The 20,767-nt window shown below is 26.9% G+C and overlaps 9 pseudogenes across 9 annotated transcripts; 4 read left to right on the plus strand and 5 right to left on the minus strand.

Annotated features, from left to right (window-relative positions):
• Nucleotides 1-11,879: 11,879 nt before the first annotated feature.
• On the plus strand, nucleotides 11,880-12,041 carry Bm18364 (annotated as a pseudogene). The gene has a single exon. A coding segment is annotated over exon 1 (162 nt).
• A 415-nt stretch (nucleotides 12,042-12,456) lies between these two features.
• Nucleotides 12,457-12,753, minus strand: Bm18365 (annotated as a pseudogene). Its single transcript has one exon. A coding segment is annotated over exon 1 (297 nt).
• Nucleotides 12,754-13,674: 921 nt separating this feature from the next.
• Bm18366 lies at nucleotides 13,675-13,908 on the plus strand (annotated as a pseudogene). The gene has a single exon. A coding segment is annotated over exon 1 (234 nt).
• A 575-nt stretch (nucleotides 13,909-14,483) lies between these two features.
• On the plus strand, nucleotides 14,484-15,176 carry Bm18367 (annotated as a pseudogene). The gene has a single exon. A coding segment is annotated over exon 1 (693 nt).
• A 328-nt stretch (nucleotides 15,177-15,504) lies between these two features.
• Bm18368 lies at nucleotides 15,505-16,146 on the minus strand (annotated as a pseudogene). Its single transcript has one exon. A coding segment is annotated over exon 1 (642 nt).
• On the minus strand, nucleotides 15,643-16,140 carry Bm18369 (annotated as a pseudogene). The gene has a single exon. A coding segment is annotated over exon 1 (498 nt).
• A 304-nt stretch (nucleotides 16,147-16,450) lies between the features above and the next one.
• On the minus strand, nucleotides 16,451-16,969 carry Bm18370 (annotated as a pseudogene). Its single transcript has one exon. A coding segment is annotated over exon 1 (519 nt).
• Nucleotides 16,970-17,103: 134 nt separating this feature from the next.
• On the plus strand, nucleotides 17,104-17,214 carry Bm18371 (annotated as a pseudogene). The gene has a single exon. A coding segment is annotated over exon 1 (111 nt).
• Nucleotides 17,215-18,488: 1,274 nt separating this feature from the next.
• Nucleotides 18,489-19,025, minus strand: Bm18372 (annotated as a pseudogene). The gene has a single exon. A coding segment is annotated over exon 1 (537 nt).
• Between the last annotated feature and the right edge of the window lie 1,742 nt (nucleotides 19,026-20,767).

Raw genomic sequence — 20,767 nt, forward strand, 5'->3', positions numbered from 1 at the left:
TTTAATTAAAATAAATTTTGACAACACAGGGATTCATTTTACTTTTTAATATACAAAACTCTAATAAATCATTAAATTTTCACAGAATTTGATATTTAAATTTGAAATAAAAATTAATTTGAATTGTAAGGATGAATTAAAACCGTGATAAATTAAAAATTTAATCAATTTTGCTAGTCGAATATTGATTGAAACTTAATTTTTAAAGTTTATTTAGTTATTTATGCTGATCAAATGAGCAACCGTAGATGACCAGTACCTGTGCAATGCATACAAATTAATCAATTAAGCTCAAAATATCTAACTTTTTTTAATGAATAATATATTTTTTAACAGTTTTAACATTTAATTAAAGTAAAATTTGATATTACTAGAAATTATAGAAAAAAGTCTAATATACAAAAAAGGTTTTGATTCATTGCAAATCATAAAACTTTCATAAAATTCTATCTTAAGCTTTCAAACAAAAATTAATTTTAGCTGCAGAAATGAATTAAATCTACGACAAATTAAAAATCTTATTAATATCACTTCTCGAATATTAAAAAAGACATAGTTATTAAAGTTTATTTTCTTATTTATGTTGTCAATTGACCACACCGTAAATGACCAGTACCTATGAAATGCACACAAATTAATCAATTAAGTTCGAAATATCTAACTTTTTTTAATGAATTGCTATTTTTTAATAGTTTCAACATTTAATTAAAATCAAAATTGAGAAAACTAGAAATTATTTTCCCGTTTAATATACAAAAACTCTTGCAAATTATAAAATTTTCACCAAAATTGATTTTTAGATTTGAAATAATGCTTAAGCCTAAGCCTAAGTATACCCTAAGCTTAAGCCTAAGTACACCCTAAGCCTAAGCCTAAGCATTATTTCATTATTTAAGATGTCAAATGACAACAATGTATGTGACCAGTTCCTGCACTATGCGTATATAATAATCAATTTTTTTTTTATTAAATGATATTTTTTAATACTTTTAACATCCTTTGAAATTAAATTTTGATAATAGTAGGACTTCTTACCTAGTTTAGTATGCAAAACACCCGTACAAATTATGGGATTTTTATAAATGTATTATTTAAATTTGAAATATAAATTAATTTTAATCGTAAGAATGAATTAAAATCGTGAAAAATTAAAAATTTAATTAATTTTGCTAATAAAATATTGATTAAAACTTAATTTCTAAAGTTTATTTTATTATTTTTGCTTGTCAAATGGCCACGGTGTGTGTGACCAGTACCTTGCAACGCATAAAATTCAATCAATTAAGTACAAAATATCTATTTCTTTAATGATTTGAGATTTTTTAATACTTTAAATTTAATTAAAATTAGTTTTTGATGATTTGATATTATTTAATATCTTAACATTTTAATGATTTGATATTATTTAATATTTTAACATTTAATTAAGATTAAATTTGATAATAACAGGGTTTATTTTCCAGTTTATTATGCAAAAATTCTTACAAATTATAGGATTTTCATAAAAATCAATTTTAAATTTAAATTAAAAATTAGCATTAATTGTAAAAATGAATTAGATCTATGACTAATTAAAAATTTTATTATTTTCACGAGTGAAATTTTAATTCAAAACTCAATTCTTAAAGTTTATTTAATTATTTATGCTGATCAAATGACCACAATGTATGTGACCAGTACCTGTACAATGCAAACAAATTAATCAATTAAGTTCAAATTATCTAATTTTTTAAATGATTCGATTTTTTTTAATATTTCAACATTTAATCAAAATGATTCTTTGATATTGCTAGAATTTATTTTATAGTTTAATATACAAAATCCTAACAAATTATTGAATTTTCATAAAATTTGAAATAAGAATTGATTTCAATTGTAAGAATGAATCAAAACCGTGATAAATTAAAAATTTTAGTTAATTTTGCCTATCAATTATTAATTAAAACTTAATTATTAAAGTTTATTTTATTATTAATGTTTGTCAAATGACCACACCGTAAATAACTAGTACTATGGAACGCTTATAAATTAATCAGTTAAGCTCAAATTATCTATTTTTTTTTTTTTAAACAATTGATATTTATAATATTTTAACATTTAATTAAAATAAATTTTGACAACACAGGGATTCATTTTACTTTTTAATATACAAAACTCTAATAAATCATTAAATTTTCACAGAATTTGATATTTAAATTTGAAATAAAAATTAATTTGAATTGTAAGGATGAATTAAAACCGTGATAAATTAAAAATTTAATCAATTTTGCTAGTCGAATATTGATTGAAACTTAATTTTTAAAGTTTATTTAGTTATTTATGCTGATCAAATGAGCAACCGTAGATGACCAGTACCTGTGCAATGCATACAAATTAATCAATTAAGCTCAAAATATCTAACTTTTTTTAATGAATAATATATTTTTAACAGTTTTAACATTTAATTAAAGTAAAATTTGATATTACTAGAAATTATAGAAAAAAGTCTAATATACAAAAAAGGTTTTGATTCATTGCAAATCATAAAACTTTCATAAAATTCTATCTTAAGCTTTCAAACAAAAATTAATTTTAGCTGCAGAAATGAATTAAATCTACGACAAATTAAAAATCTTATTAATATCACTTCTCGAATATTAAAAAAGACATAGTTATTAAAGTTTATTTTCTTATTTATGTTGTCAATTGACCACACCGTAAATGACCAGTACCTATGAAATGCACACAAATTAATCAATTAAGTTCGAAATATCTAACTTTTTTTAATGAATTGCTATTTTTTAATAGTTTCAACATTTAATTAAAATCAAAATTGAGAAAACTAGAAATTATTTTCCCGTTTAATATACAAAAACTCTTGCAAATTATAAAATTTTCACCAAAATTGATTTTTAGATTTGAAATAATGCTTAAGCCTAAGCCTAAGTATACCCTAAGCTTAAGCCTAAGTACACCCTAAGCCTAAGCCTAAGCATTATTTCATTATTTAAGATGTCAAATGACAACAATGTATGTGACCAGTTCCTGCACTATGCGTATATAATAATCAATTTTTTTTTTATTAAATGATATTTTTTAATACTTTTAACATCCTTTGAAATTAAATTTTGATAATAGTAGGACTTCTTACCTAGTTTAGTATGCAAAACACCCGTACAAATTATGGGATTTTTATAAATGTATTATTTAAATTTGAAATATAAATTAATTTTAATCGTAAGAATGAATTAAAATCGTGAAAAATTAAAAATTTAATTAATTTTGCTAATAAAATATTGATTAAAACTTAATTTCTAAAGTTTATTTTATTATTTTTGCTTGTCAAATGGCCACGGTGTGTGTGACCAGTACCTTGCAACGCATAAAATTCAATCAATTAAGTACAAAATATCTATTTCTTTAATGATTTGAGATTTTTTAATACTTTAAATTTAATTAAAATTAGTTTTTGATGATTTGATATTATTTAATATCTTAACATTTTAATGATTTGATATTATTTAATATTTTAACATTTAATTAAGATTAAATTTGATAATAACAGGGTTTATTTTCCAGTTTATTATGCAAAAATTCTTACAAATTATAGGATTTTCATAAAAATCAATTTTAAATTTAAATTAAAAATTAGCATTAATTGTAAAAATGAATTAGATCTATGACTAATTAAAAATTTTATTATTTTCACGAGTGAAATTTTAATTCAAAACTCAATTCTTAAAGTTTATTTAATTATTTATGCTGATCAAATGACCACAATGTATGTGACCAGTACCTGTACAATGCAAACAAATTAATCAATTAAGTTCAAATTATCTAATTTTTTAAATGATTCGATTTTTTTTAATATTTCAACATTTAATCAAAATGATTCTTTGATATTGCTAGAATTTATTTTATAGTTTAATATACAAAATCCTAACAAATTATTGAATTTTCATAAAATTTGAAATAAGAATTGATTTCAATTGTAAGAATGAATCAAAACCGTGATAAATTAAAAATTTTAGTTAATTTTGCCTATCAATTATTAATTAAAACTTAATTATTAAAGTTTATTTTATTATTAATGTTTGTCAAATGACCACACCGTAAATAACTAGTACTATGGAACGCTTATAAATTAATCAGTTAAGCTCAAATTATCTATTTTTTTTTTTTTAAACAATTGATATTTATAATATTTTAACATTTAATTAAAATAAATTTTGACAACACAGGGATTCATTTTACTTTTTAATATACAAAACTCTAATAAATCATTAAATTTTCACAGAATTTGATATTTAAATTTGAAATAAAAATTAATTTGAATTGTAAGGATGAATTAAAACCGTGATAAATTAAAAATTTAATCAATTTTGCTAGTCGAATATTGATTGAAACTTAATTTTTAAAGTTTATTTAGTTATTTATGCTGATCAAATGAGCAACCGTAGATGACCAGTACCTGTGCAATGCATACAAATTAATCAATTAAGCTCAAAATATCTAACTTTTTTTAATGAATAATATATTTTTTAACAGTTTTAACATTTAATTAAAGTAAAATTTGATATTACTAGAAATTATAGAAAAAAGTCTAATATACAAAAAAGGTTTTGATTCATTGCAAATCATAAAACTTTCATAAAATTCTATCTTAAGCTTTCAAACAAAAATTAATTTTAGCTGCAGAAATGAATTAAATCTACGACAAATTAAAAATCTTATTAATATCACTTCTCGAATATTAAAAAAGACATAGTTATTAAAGTTTATTTTCTTATTTATGTTGTCAATTGACCACACCGTAAATGACCAGTACCTATGAAATGCACACAAATTAATCAATTAAGTTCGAAATATCTAACTTTTTTTAATGAATTGCTATTTTTTAATAGTTTCAACATTTAATTAAAATCAAAATTGAGAAAACTAGAAATTATTTTCCCGTTTAATATACAAAAACTCTTGCAAATTATAAAATTTTCACCAAAATTGATTTTTAGATTTGAAATAATGCTTAAGCCTAAGCCTAAGTATACCCTAAGCTTAAGCCTAAGTACACCCTAAGCCTAAGCCTAAGCATTATTTCATTATTTAAGATGTCAAATGACAACAATGTATGTGACCAGTTCCTGCACTATGCGTATATAATAATCAATTTTTTTTTTATTAAATGATATTTTTTAATACTTTTAACATCCTTTGAAATTAAATTTTGATAATAGTAGGACTTCTTACCTAGTTTAGTATGCAAAACACCCGTACAAATTATGGGATTTTTATAAATGTATTATTTAAATTTGAAATATAAATTAATTTTAATCGTAAGAATGAATTAAAATCGTGAAAAATTAAAAATTTAATTAATTTTGCTAATAAAATATTGATTAAAACTTAATTTCTAAAGTTTATTTTATTATTTTTGCTTGTCAAATGGCCACGGTGTGTGTGACCAGTACCTTGCAACGCATAAAATTCAATCAATTAAGTACAAAATATCTATTTCTTTAATGATTTGAGATTTTTTAATACTTTAAATTTAATTAAAATTAGTTTTTGATGATTTGATATTATTTAATATCTTAACATTTTAATGATTTGATATTATTTAATATTTTAACATTTAATTAAGATTAAATTTGATAATAACAGGGTTTATTTTCCAGTTTATTATGCAAAAATTCTTACAAATTATAGGATTTTCATAAAAATCAATTTTAAATTTAAATTAAAAATTAGCATTAATTGTAAAAATGAATTAGATCTATGACTAATTAAAAATTTTATTATTTTCACGAGTGAAATTTTAATTCAAAACTCAATTCTTAAAGTTTATTTAATTATTTATGCTGATCAAATGACCACAATGTATGTGACCAGTACCTGTACAATGCAAACAAATTAATCAATTAAGTTCAAATTATCTAATTTTTTAAATGATTCGATTTTTTTTAATATTTCAACATTTAATCAAAATGATTCTTTGATATTGCTAGAATTTATTTTATAGTTTAATATACAAAATCCTAACAAATTATTGAATTTTCATAAAATTTGAAATAAGAATTGATTTCAATTGTAAGAATGAATCAAAACCGTGATAAATTAAAAATTTTAGTTAATTTTGCCTATCAATTATTAATTAAAACTTAATTATTAAAGTTTATTTTATTATTAATGTTTGTCAAATGACCACACCGTAAATAACTAGTACTATGGAACGCTTATAAATTAATCAGTTAAGCTCAAATTATCTATTTTTTTTTTTTTAAACAATTGATATTTATAATATTTTAACATTTAATTAAAATAAATTTTGACAACACAGGGATTCATTTTACTTTTTAATATACAAAACTCTAATAAATCATTAAATTTTCACAGAATTTGATATTTAAATTTGAAATAAAAATTAATTTGAATTGTAAGGATGAATTAAAACCGTGATAAATTAAAAATTTAATCAATTTTGCTAGTCGAATATTGATTGAAACTTAATTTTTAAAGTTTATTTAGTTATTTATGCTGATCAAATGAGCAACCGTAGATGACCAGTACCTGTGCAATGCATACAAATTAATCAATTAAGCTCAAAATATCTAACTTTTTTTAATGAATAATATATTTTTTAACAGTTTTAACATTTAATTAAAGTAAAATTTGATATTACTAGAAATTATAGAAAAAAGTCTAATATACAAAAAAGGTTTTGATTCATTGCAAATCATAAAACTTTCATAAAATTCTATCTTAAGCTTTCAAACAAAAATTAATTTTAGCTGCAGAAATGAATTAAATCTACGACAAATTAAAAATCTTATTAATATCACTTCTCGAATATTAAAAAAGACATAGTTATTAAAGTTTATTTTCTTATTTATGTTGTCAATTGACCACACCGTAAATGACCAGTACCTATGAAATGCACACAAATTAATCAATTAAGTTCGAAATATCTAACTTTTTTTAATGAATTGCTATTTTTTAATAGTTTCAACATTTAATTAAAATCAAAATTGAGAAAACTAGAAATTATTTTCCCGTTTAATATACAAAAACTCTTGCAAATTATAAAATTTTCACCAAAATTGATTTTTAGATTTGAAATAATGCTTAAGCCTAAGCCTAAGTATACCCTAAGCTTAAGCCTAAGTACACCCTAAGCCTAAGCCTAAGCATTATTTCATTATTTAAGATGTCAAATGACAACAATGTATGTGACCAGTTCCTGCACTATGCGTATATAATAATCAATTTTTTTTTTATTAAATGATATTTTTTAATACTTTTAACATCCTTTGAAATTAAATTTTGATAATAGTAGGACTTCTTACCTAGTTTAGTATGCAAAACACCCGTACAAATTATGGGATTTTTATAAATGTATTATTTAAATTTGAAATATAAATTAATTTTAATCGTAAGAATGAATTAAAATCGTGAAAAATTAAAAATTTAATTAATTTTGCTAATAAAATATTGATTAAAACTTAATTTCTAAAGTTTATTTTATTATTTTTGCTTGTCAAATGACCACGGTGTGTGTGACCAGTACCTTGCAACGCATAAAATTCAATCAATTAAGTACAAAATATCTATTTCTTTAATGATTTGAGATTTTTTAATACTTTAAATTTAATTAAAATTAGTTTTTGATGATTTGATATTATTTAATATCTTAACATTTTAATGATTTGATATTATTTAATATTTTAACATTTAATTAAGATTAAATTTGATAATAACAGGGTTTATTTTCCAGTTTATTATGCAAAAATTCTTACAAATTATAGGATTTTCATAAAAATCAATTTTAAATTTAAATTAAAAATTAGCATTAATTGTAAAAATGAATTAGATCTATGACTAATTAAAAATTTTATTATTTTCACGAGTGAAATTTTAATTCAAAACTCAATTCTTAAAGTTTATTTAATTATTTATGCTGATCAAATGACCACAATGTATGTGACCAGTACCTGTACAATGCAAACAAATTAATCAATTAAGTTCAAATTATCTAATTTTTTAAATGATTCGATTTTTTTTAATATTTCAACATTTAATCAAAATGATTCTTTGATATTGCTAGAATTTATTTTATAGTTTAATATACAAAATCCTAACAAATTATTGAATTTTCATAAAATTTGAAATAAGAATTGATTTCAATTGTAAGAATGAATCAAAACCGTGATAAATTAAAAATTTTAGTTAATTTTGCCTATCAATTATTAATTAAAACTTAATTATTAAAGTTTATTTTATTATTAATGTTTGTCAAATGACCACACCGTAAATAACTAGTACTATGGAACGCTTATAAATTAATCAGTTAAGCTCAAATTATCTATTTTTTTTTTTTTTTAAACAATTGATATTTATAATATTTTAACATTTAATTAAAATAAATTTTGACAACACAGGGATTCATTTTACTTTTTAATATACAAAACTCTAATAAATCATTAAATTTTCACAGAATTTGATATTTAAATTTGAAATAAAAATTAATTTGAATTGTAAGGATGAATTAAAACCGTGATAAATTAAAAATTTAATCAATTTCGCTAGTCGAATATTGATTGAAACTTAATTTTTAAAGTTTATTTAGTTATTTATGCTGATCAAATGAGCAACCGTAGATGACCAGTACCTGTGCAATGCATACAAATTAATCAATTAAGCTCAAAATATCTAACTTTTTTTAATGAATAATATATTTTTTAACAGTTTTAACATTTAATTAAAGTAAAATTTGATATTACTAGAAATTATAGAAAAAAGTCTAATATACAAAAAAGGTTTTGATTCATTGCAAATCATAAAACTTTCATAAAATTCTATCTTAAGCTTTCAAACAAAAATTAATTTTAGCTGCAGAAATGAATTAAATCTACGACAAATTAAAAATCTTATTAATATCACTTCTCGAATATTAAAAAAGACATAGTTATTAAAGTTTATTTTCTTATTTATGTTGTCAATTGACCACACCGTAAATGACCAGTACCTATGAAATGCACACAAATTAATCAATTAAGTTCGAAATATCTAACTTTTTTTAATGAATTGCTATTTTTTAATAGTTTCAACATTTAATTAAAATCAAAATTGAGAAAACTAGAAATTATTTTCCCGTTTAATATACAAAAACTCTTGCAAATTATAAAATTTTCACCAAAATTGATTTTTAGATTTGAAATAATGCTTAAGCCTAAGCCTACTAAGCTTAGCCTAAGCCTAAGCCTAAGCCTAAGCATTATTTTATTATTTAAGATGTCAAATGACAACAATGTATGTGACCAGTTCCCGCACTATGCGTATGTAATAATCAATTTTTTTTTTTATTAAATGATATTTTTTAATACTTTTAACATCCTTTGAAATTAAATTTTGATAATAGTAGGACTTCTTACCTAGTTTAGTATGCAAAACACCCGTACAAATTATGGGATTTTATAAATGTATTATTTAAATTTGAAATATAAATTAATTTTAATCGTAAGAATGAATTAAAATCGTGAAAAATTAAAAATTTAATTAATTTTGCTAATAAAATATTGATTAAAACTTAATTTCTAAAGTTTATTTTATTATTTTTGCTTGTCAAATGACCACGGTGTGTGTGACCAGTACCTTGCAACGCATAAAATTCAATCAATTAAGTACAAAATATCTATTTCTTTAATGATTTGAGATTTTTTAATACTTTAAATTTAATTAAAATTAGTTTTTGATGATTTGATATTATTTAATATCTTAACATTTTAATGATTTGATATTATTTAATATTTTAACATTTAATTAAGATTAAATTTGATAATAACAGGTTTATTTTCCAGTTTATTATGCAAAAATTCTTACAAATTATAGGATTTTCATAAAAATCAATTTTAAATTTAAATTAAAAATTAGCATTAATTGTAAAAATGAATTAGATCTATGACTAATTAAAAATTTTATTATTTTCACGAGTGAAATTTTAATTCAAAACTCAATTCTTAAAGTTTATTTAATTATTTATGCTGATCAAATGACCACAATGTATGTGACCAGTACCTGTACAATGCAAACAAATTAATCAATTAAGTTCAAATTATCTAATTTTTTAAATGATTCGATTTTTTTTAATATTTCAACATTTAATCAAAATGATTCTTTGATATTGCTAGAATTTATTTTATAGTTTAATATACAAAATCCTAACAAATTATTGAATTTTCATAAAATTTGAAATAGAATTAATTTCAATTGTAAGAATGAATCAAAACCGTGATAAATTAAAAATTTTAGTTAATTTTGCCTATCAAATATTAATTAAAACTTAATTATTAAAGTTTATTTTATTATTAATGTTTGTCAAATGACCACACCGTAAATAACTAGTACTATGGAACGCTTATAAATTAATCAGTTAAGCTCAAATTATCTATTTTTTTTTTTTTTTAAACAATTGATATTTATAATATTTTAACATTTAATTAAAATAAATTTTGACAACACAGGGATTCATTTTACTTTTAATATACAAAACTCTAATAAATCATTAAATTTTCACAGAATTTGATATTTAAATTTGAAATAAAATTAATTTGAATTGTAAGGATGAATTAAAACCGTGATAAATTAAAAATTTAATCAATTTCGCTAGTCGAATATTGATTGAAACTTAATTTTAAAGTTTATTTAATTATTTATGCTGATCAAATGAGCAACCGTAGATGACCAGTACCTGTGCAATGCATACAAATTAATCAATTAAGCTCAAAATATCTAACTTTTTTAATGAATAATATATTTTTTAACAGTTTTAACATTTAATTAAAGTAAAATTTGATATTACTAGAAATTATAGAAAAAAGTCTAATATACAAAAAAGGTTTTGATTCATTGCAAATCATTAAAACTTTCATAAAATTCTATCTTAAGCTTTCAAACAAAAATTAATTTTAGCTGCAGAAATGAATTAAATCTACGACAAATTAAAATCTTATTAATTTCATTCTCAAATATTGATTAAAACTTAATTATTAAAGTTTATTTAAATATTTATGTTGTCAATTGACCACACCGTAAGTGACCAGTACCTATGCAATGCACACAAATTAATCAATTAAGTTCAAAATATCCATTTTTTTTAATTAATTGATGATTTTCGATATTTTAACATTTAATTAAAATCAAAATTGATAAAACTAGAAATTATTTCCTCGTTTAATATACAAAAACTCTTGCAAATTATAAAATTTTCACCAAAATTAATTTTTAGATTTGAAATAATGCTTAAGCCTAAGCCTAAGTATACCCTAAGCCCTAAGCCTAAGCATTATTTTATTATTTAAGATGTCAAATGACAACAATGTATGTGACCAGTTCTTGCACTATGCGTATATAATAATCAATTTTTTTTTTATTAAATGATATTTTTTAATACTTTTAACATCCTTTGAAATTAAATTTTGATAATAGTAGGACTTCTTACCTAGTTTAGTATGCAAATACCCGTAAAAATTATGGGATTTTTATAAATGTATTATTTAAATTTGAAATATAAATTAATTATAATTGTGCGAATGAATTAAAATCGTGAAAAATTAAAAATTTAATTAATTTTGCTAATAAAATATTGATTAAAACTTAATTTCTAAAGTTTATTTTATTATTTTTGCTGGTCAAATGACCATGGTGTGTGTGACCAGTATCCATGCAATGCATATAAATTAATCAATTAAGTTCAAAATATCTCTTTGTTTTAAGGAGTTGAAATTTTTCAATATTTTATCATTTAATTAAAATAAATTTTTGGTATTATTAGAATTTTTTTTATAGTTTAACATGCAAAATTCTAATAAATTATTGTTTTTTCATAAAATTTCCTATTTCCTTTAAGGGTTAGACGATTGTACTCTAGAGCCTATAATTCAAAAGGTGGAGAAATTGAAAATGGTGCTAAAATATTTCAGTTTTGCAATCACATACCTGAAGTTTATGACGGGGTATCAGAAATTGAGTGCGCTTTTTGTTTTTTTCTCAAAACAATTTTTTTGAAAAACTGAGGGACTCTACCAATTATTATTAGGTTCCTTGTATAACCGTACACTTGATAGCATTCTGTCATTCTGTCCGCGTCCCGCGTTGGGTTAACTGATGAGCGTCTTCTAATCCTGCAATATTTTCATTTTCACTGATGGAAAGACCAGTAAACTTGACAATAGTATTGGTGTCAACACTATCAGCCAGCCTTTGTCTTTGCCACTTCAATTTTTCCTTCTTCCATACCTTGCAAGTTTCTGTTCAAGGATAGCTTCCTCTCTGTACAGATTCATTATTCTTTCTTCATACGCTGTTAGATACTTTTCATCCCAATGAAACTTGTTTAACTCATCATATGCTTAATTTATGATTAATACTTCTCCTGCTATCTTTTTTGAGTTTTTATCTGTTATTTCTTCTGCATACTTAAAGAAAGAAACACCAGCGTTCTACTATGCTTGTTAATTAGTCTACTTTACTTTTAGGAAATTTAGATAGTTCAATGAACACGAATTGAAAATCTTGTAAATCATGCTCACTAGTTTCATCGTCTCTTATGGTATAGCTAGATATATAATTGACTCACTCATCGGGAAATAAAGTGCAGTTTGATATTATAATAAAGAAAATCTTTTGTAAATCCACCAGATAGCCTTGAGAAGCTTTGGCAGTGTAATATTGAGCACATTTTTCAAAGTCCTTGTCACGAGTGAGCTCCATTTCAACCACAAACTTATTACCAACAGAATCGTTGAGAGAACATCAACCATGCTTTGTTTCTCAGAAGCAAATTCAGAATTCATAATGACGCTGATGAATTCTATTTTTTGCGTAGTATTAACTTCAGTATACCCTAAAACTTCGCTCAAAAATGGGTAAGAACATTCTTACTTCTTTCGTGCCAAAGATCTTTTTGAAAGTCAGGTCCAGTTTTGGTAAGGAATTTAGAAAAAGCCATAAGAAATTAACTTAATAGTAATACACTATTTTTTGCAAATATTCAACTATATTTTTTAACTTATAATTTTAAGCTTCCTTATAACATTTAAAGTGTAGATGCAAAATATAATTCATCGAAATTTCGAAAAAAGTATAGATAATTGGCTTGAGACGCATTTAGCAGCCTTACATTACCATTTTATAGCTCTATAGATCTTAGAAACTCTCTTACAAAATTGCCCCCCTAGAGGCCAATTTTCTATTGTCCTCTCTTGCAATCTTACCTAAATTTCAGGTTTTTACCTCTACAAATCGAAACGCACCTATAAAAAGTTTAAGACACTACGACAATTTACAGGATTAGAGAGTGAACAACTTCTATATGAAGTTCTTTTACCTTTAATCTGCTGCTAACTTTGGATATCTCAATTCACTTTATTCCACAATTTACAATAAACATAGGGGTAACGTTGGACACTCTTCTAACCACTTAGCATAACTTTGCCACTGCTTAGCTACGGCGGCTCCTCTTTTTTCGAGCATTGCATTTGGCATAATGCTGTCCTCAGTAGAAATCAGACTATCATATTAAATCTTCGTGAGCGTATTTCTTTTAAAAGACAAGCTATAGACTAGTTCCTTTATACTATACCTTTCCTCTTTCTCCTGAAGTCAAAATCCATAACTTAACTTTAGAAACTTCAAAATAAGATGCGATCTAATACCAGGCAATTATTTCATTACATAAAACCTAATCTGCATTATTTCATCTTAACGATTCTCCTTGTTGGCAGAGGCTTGAGTAACATAATCGATTGTGGTGCAGAGCACAACTTCACCGCTAAGCTATTAGTTACTATATTCATAGTTTTAGCCATTTCTCGCAGTGCATTTATTAAATTGTATTTCATTGGGATTGGCAGTGAGAAAGTTACTGCAAGAATAGATGTGACTTATATGGTAATATCACTGATTTGCAACCAAGTTTCTTTGAGAATACAAGTGTTCAAAATGTCATCTCAGCTCAGCACTGTGCTGCTGCTATTGCTACTGTAATCAATAATACCAATGCTATCTATTTATTGTCATGACGTCACTTGGGAAGAAAGTGCGCAAATGTGCATGTTTTGCCCAGAATAAGCTAAGTAAGTGAGCTTGCATCACTCTTTGACGCCTTATCCTTAACTCCAGCTCTTGCCTCTCTTGTTGCTCTTGCAATTACCGAGCGCTGCGCCTGTTGCAGTGCCATTACCCATCCCTGCCACATGCTCCTCCATCGATGACTCTCCTGCTGCACCCTTGCCGACATCTCCTACCTCTGAAGGGCAACGCTCTACCCAGCTGAATATTGCTTGTGTAAAACGTGTACAGTCTTCTTTGCAAGCTGTGTCTATTGAATATGGAGAAAATAAGCAATTTTTTGTCTTTTTCTGAAATATCTCCAAATTATTTCAATATGGAGAAAGGAACTTTCTTTGAGGGTTGTTTGAATGATGATTGTGCAGAGGAAGGAGTGAATCAAAGGTAATATAATAACTCCAAAATCGATACTTGATACATACGGTGCAGATGTAGTGCGTTATTGGACAGCAGACTGAAGGCTTGGAGTTGATACAGTCTACTCTGAAAACATACTCAAAATTGGCAAGTGCCTGGTTACAAAACTTTTCAATGCCAGCAAGTTTGTTTCTAATTCATGGAAAGGTATCCAGATGAGATAGTGGATCAATAGATACTGTCTAAACTATATAAAGTTATAGCAACGAATAACTTATTACAATTTGAATACTGTGAAGCTTTGGGTGCAGTAGAAGGATTTTTTTGGAAAGACTTTTGTGACAATCACTTGGAATTAGCAACAAACAACAAGTGCATATGGAGATAAAGTAAGCAGCGAGGCAAAGTTTGACATATGTGTTGAATACTACTTTGCGGTTATTTGCTTTGCACCTTCTCTGCCATACATTACTGAACAAATATATCACCAACTATAGCTGTAATTCTGTGCACAGTCGAATTGGCCGAATAAGGAAGGAGGAGCTTATCTATGATAAGCATTCTGAAGAAATGGGAGATATTCATGTAGATAGATATTAAACCACGTGAGGAAAATAAAAGCAAATGTAAAGTTGAATCAGTCGGCGCAGAATGATTTACAGACAGCCCGCAATGCCGAAATGATAGAATGGAGTGAAAACGCACAAGAGGACTTATAACTGATAATGGGAAGTTTATTGTTGGTAGGATTTCCTCATGTAACGACATCATGTGGTCGATTTGAGGGTATGGGTGAGCATACTCCTCATACTGTTTCAGGAGGTGAACCAGCAGCGATGGTAGTTGTTGATGTGTGCGTTAGACTTCTTCCTGGTGTGGTAAATAATTCCGGTAGTATTCATTTGTTTCTGCATTAGAATGATTTTCATTACTATCCTTGCTAGCATCTGAAGTTATTGATTTCATAATTATTTGTTCTATTTTTATTTTTTCTACTAGGTTTAGTTCTTTTGATTTTATTATTTCTCTTTTCAACGTTGGAAGACTTATAGACATACCTGCCTTAAGTGAATTTTTCGGTACTGCTATTTTAGCTTTCTTCACTCTACCTTTCTCTGCTCCAACTTGATGCCTCTCTCTTTGCTGGTTTTGACACCTTCTCCTCTACCTTTTTTAGTAGCTGTATTCAAGGATGGCTTTGTCTTTCTGTAGATTCATTAGATTCCTCTTTCTTCATACGCTATTTTATCTTCTTCATTCCAACGGAACTCATCTAACCCATCGTATGCTAGCTTTTACATCTGTTTCAGTGGTATCCTCTGCATTCTTAAAAAAGAAGCGTCAATGCTCTACTATATTTATTAATTGCTCTACTTTACTCCTAGACAATTTAGGTAGTTCAATAAAAATAAATTGAAAATCTTTCAAGTAATGGCCATTGGTTTTTGTATCATGTATATTATGAGTAGATACACAATCAACCTTTTTAGAGAGTAAGTTACAATTGGAAATTACAATAAAGAAAACTTTCTTTAAATCAATGTCTAATTGAGCAAGCCTTAACCGATTTATTTAATTGCCTTAGTAAGCCTTAGCAGCATAAAGTTGAACACGTTTCTTAAAGTCTTTGTTTATAGCGAGCTGCACTTCAATTACACACCTGGTTCCAGTGGCATCCTTGCGAAAACATCAACTATGCTTTGTTTGTCAGAGGTAATTTCAGGATCGATTACAGCGCTTAAGAATTCTACCGCTTGTATAGCATTTATTTCAGTGAATCCTAAAATATCATTGAGAAAGCGAATAAGAATCTTCTTATTCTTTTCAGTGCCAAAGATTTTCTTAAATATTAGGTCAAATTTCAGATCAGGAAATTTTGATAAAGCCATGATACAATAACCTTTAAAACTTTAATATTATATATTATGATACGAAATTTATCAAAAATTTTTTAATATAGTAAAATTGGCATATATATTAACCTGTAAAATGTAGAATCAGACCATTTTATTGAGCAACCAATACTTGATTTCTGGTTAATGGGAGATTTACCAGTTTCTGCAGTAGATTTTATAGCTTGAAATAATTACTACTCCCTATCTCATAGTTCTGGATTTTCCTTTTTTTGCATCGTTAAAACAGAGATTTAAATTAGCATTAAAGCCAAAAAAGTCAGGAGTATAAACAGCACCATACTCTTTAGCTACTTCCTGTTTATTGTCAATCAGAGATATGGAAATATAAACTTATTTTCCTCGGCAAAATTAATCATATTTTCAAAGGAATCTTCTGGGTATTCATTTACATCATTTGGCATTATTGTATTCACCTGATAATCCTTTTTTAACAAATCAATATCACTTACCGAGTTACTAATAACTGATTGTACGTAAGGACAGTTGTTCCATATAAAGCTTACAATAAAACCATTTTTTCCACAACAATCACTTAATATATAGTATTTGTTATCCACCCCAGAAGAGTAAAATTCTTTGCAGTGAAGTCAGAATCTACCTTAGGACTATTCAGAGTAACCGTAGCTTAGAGAATATTACAACTTATAATTTGTGATTTTACTTAAATGTCAAACAGTTCTTATGTATAATATTTGCGTCTCCTTTTTTGGTATTACAATTAAAACTTATGTTCATAACTTTTGAAGCAATAGACGGCTCTGGTAAAACAATACAGTCTGAGTTGCTTGCAAATTATTTTAAGCAAATTCACGATGAAAAATATGGTATTGACTCGAGAACCAAGCGGCACTGACTTTGCAAAAAAGGTAAGAGGACAGCATCGATCCCGTCTCCGAACTCTTGCTACTCATTTCAATGAGATATGAGCATGTTGAAAAAGTAATACTGCCAGCTCTAAAAAAAGGAAAGATAGTGAGTATTTGTGACCCGTTTATCGATTCAATTACTTTATATCAAGGATACGGACTTGGTGTTGACCTAGAGCTAATGCGAGACCTACACGAGTTAGTAAAAATTAAATATCCAGATAGCACATTTATCCTAGATATTGATATTCAAATTGGGCTGAGCAGAGCAAAGCATAAAAACAAATATGAAGAGATGAACATTAGTCTAAGGTTCGAAAAGGATTTCAAGAAATAGCTATAAAGGAGCCTGATAGGTATAGTATTATAAATGAAATTGAAGCTAAAGATAACAATCAAGTTCATATTGAAATTGTCAACAAAGTCACTGCAATAAGGCCGGTTTTGCTAAGAGTAAGGCCAGCTTCAACACCGTTTGTAGAAAATAACCATCTGTTTACACTTAAGTCATTCTCCACACTTAAACCTCTCCTAATTTGCTTTTTCTTTTTTACCTTTTTCAAATAATATCACGATATCTACCCATCGCATCTATTTCACACCTATTTTTCTTACCTCTGATCAAATCCATCAGAACACACACTTACACCAACGTTAACGAACATTTCAGATTCAGAAATACTAAAAAAGGCACATTAGCTTCACCTGCAACTGCACAAGCAAGCATACTTCTACCGAAATCCTTTCGGTATTTCCCCGCCTAACACTTGAAATTCTTATCTCTGCTCTAGAAAGTGAACGATTTCTACTAACTCTTCTTCTGCTTCATCAATCCCAGCAACATTATCAAATGTCACTTTTCTCCACTAGTCATGAGCGTAGCTTTTGATTTGCCAAAGCTTATAGTTCTGTTACCTTCTTTTTGTGTTAACCTGTTTGCGTTTCTTTTAAAAGGAACAGCAACGAGCCAATAAAGATAAATGTTGGAATCTACTGGATAAGATAAGTAATCTACCAATTCACTTTTCTGTGATGACAATGTATGTGACCAGTTCCCGCACTATGCATATAAAATATTAAATTAGTTTCTAATTTTCTATTTTTTTAAATATGAATTGGTATTTTTTTAATATTTTCTACACTTAATTAAATTAAAATTTGATAGTCAATCTTACTTTTCTTGCTTTACATGTTTTTTGTAACGTTTTGAATTACAGAAAATTGTGACACACCTACACCCACTACTTGTTGTGCATGTTGATCTAGGTTCTATTCTAATCTTCATTGCATCAACACCTGCATCAACATTAATTACGTCAATCTCTTCTCTGACCATAGTTTCACATCTTTCTATACCATCCTTTTTACCAGTACCAACTGCAGCGGCAACTCTGAGCCGCCCTTAAGTATCATTACATGAATTAGGGTATCTATTGTATTTCTTAATATCTTTAACTGTGATCAAATCTATAGAGTAGGTGTTTTCATCTATGACCAAAAGCTTTTCTATTCTATTCTCATGAAGCGCTCCCGTATTGTAACTAACTTCTCTTTCGTCATTACCTCGGGGACTTTTATACTTTTTTCTGATTTTTTTAACCATCAACAAACCTTATATCTCTGTTAATTAAAACTCTGACTAACTTGCATTGATCAATCACAGGAATACCAAAAGATTTTTCAATAATGAAATTGCTTCTGCAACTGTTTTATCAGGGGAACAATACAGTCTGAAGTAAAAGAGTCAATAGTCAATTGCTTAAATAATCCATTGACTTTTTTTGCTGCTTTCTTTTTGTACTTATGTATAGGGGACACAGTACTTTGGTCGGTGTGGCTCAGTCGGTAGAGTATCAGCTTGTGGGTACTGAGTGTGGCTAGTTCGGCTCTGCTCACTCTCTCCAAGAAGATCCTCCCTACCTTATGATGAGTACTAAATTAGTGTGCCCAAGTACACAGCCAGCAAAGGCTCCCTGAATAATCCGAGTGGGTGTGGCTCAGTTGGTAGGGCATCAGCTTGTGGCATTGAGTGCGGCTAGCTCGGCTCTGCTCGCTACCCTCACTTAAAATCTCCTCTGCATTATTATGAGTCTTTAATCAGCCAGCAAAAACTCCCCAAACCATCTAAGTGGGTATGTGCGCCTAGTTCGGTTCTGGTCGCTCTCCCAAATGAAATCTCCCTTGCAAAATGATGAGTCCTAAACACAGCAAAAACTCTCTAAATCATCTGAAGTAAAAATTCCAATGAACGATTGTCAGACATGTTATGCTCTCTACCTACTACTGTCTTCATCAGATGCACCTCAACTTCTTGACTAAATTTAACGAAGTTGGTAAGGAATATAGCATTATCGTCAATAAACGCACAGGGCAGTTTATATATCTATTGTCTCTTTATTTAAAAGAAGCTTTTTTTGCCATTTTCATCTTCTATACCAAGTTTTTAGTTATTTTGTATATTTAATGAAAATTTTGTATATTCAGAAGTAAAATCTATTACTCCTTTGGAATCTAATTCTTCTTTTTGCTTTCGGATAACTGATAGAATATTAAATCTTCAGTAAAGTCAGAAGCAGACGATACACCAATTAGTGCTGCAATTCTTTCTGAAAGTTGGAGAGCATTGAGCAACATCAGGCACCGTCTCATGCTTGAACCTATAATTATTTGCTTGCCGTTACGAGTTACTCTAACACAATTTTTTTGCCAATCACTCATCGTGTAATCAGTATAATCAGCACCTGACTAACCAATAACCATGACCAAAGTAATCAAATAACACAAATGCTATATGAGTTTCTTGACAAAATTTTTAAATAGCAGCTGTTCTAATTCCTTTCATATTGAATGAAAATCCACCAAAAAAGACTATGGAAGCTTTTTTTTTTTCCTTTGTAGCTCGCAATGTGCGCTATGTACTTACTGTTTTCATCAAGCAAAGTAATGCTGTAATCCATGTTATTTTGGTATAGCAACCTGACTATCGTTTACTTGACACTCAAGTAACTGATTAGATCTGCAATTTCCTGCGGATTGAAAATATCTGCAAATGTCATATGCGTGCCTTTTATATAGGCTTTTGAACTCTTTGAGAAGGCAAATAATTCCTCATATCTCTCTCCACTTTTGATTCTTTTTAAGCATTGCTTTTGAGTAATAATCTACCACTGCTATTTCCCACCAAGTTGCAAATACACCAAGAAGAATAGCAGCACTTGCGGTTGCAACAAGACAAACTCATAGCAACACTTGCTGATGACATAGAGATCATCAGTACTGCTGCTGCTGCTGCTGCTGCTGCTGCTGCTGCTGCTGCTGCTGCTGCTGCTGCTGCTGCTGCTGCTGCTGCTGCTGCTGCTGCTGCTGCTGCTGCTGCTGCTGCTGCTGCTGCTGCTGCTGCTGCTGCTGCTGCTGCTGCTATTACTTTTTTTTAACGATCTAATATTTTTTAACATTTTAATATCTAATTAAAATAAATTTTGACCAACCCGGGATTTATTTCACAGTTTAATATACAAACACTTT

Source organism: Brugia malayi (assembly GCF_000002995.4).
Source record: "Brugia malayi strain FR3 genome assembly, contig: Bm_018, whole genome shotgun sequence".
Classification (NCBI taxonomy): Eukaryota; Metazoa; Nematoda; class Chromadorea; order Rhabditida; family Onchocercidae; genus Brugia; species Brugia malayi.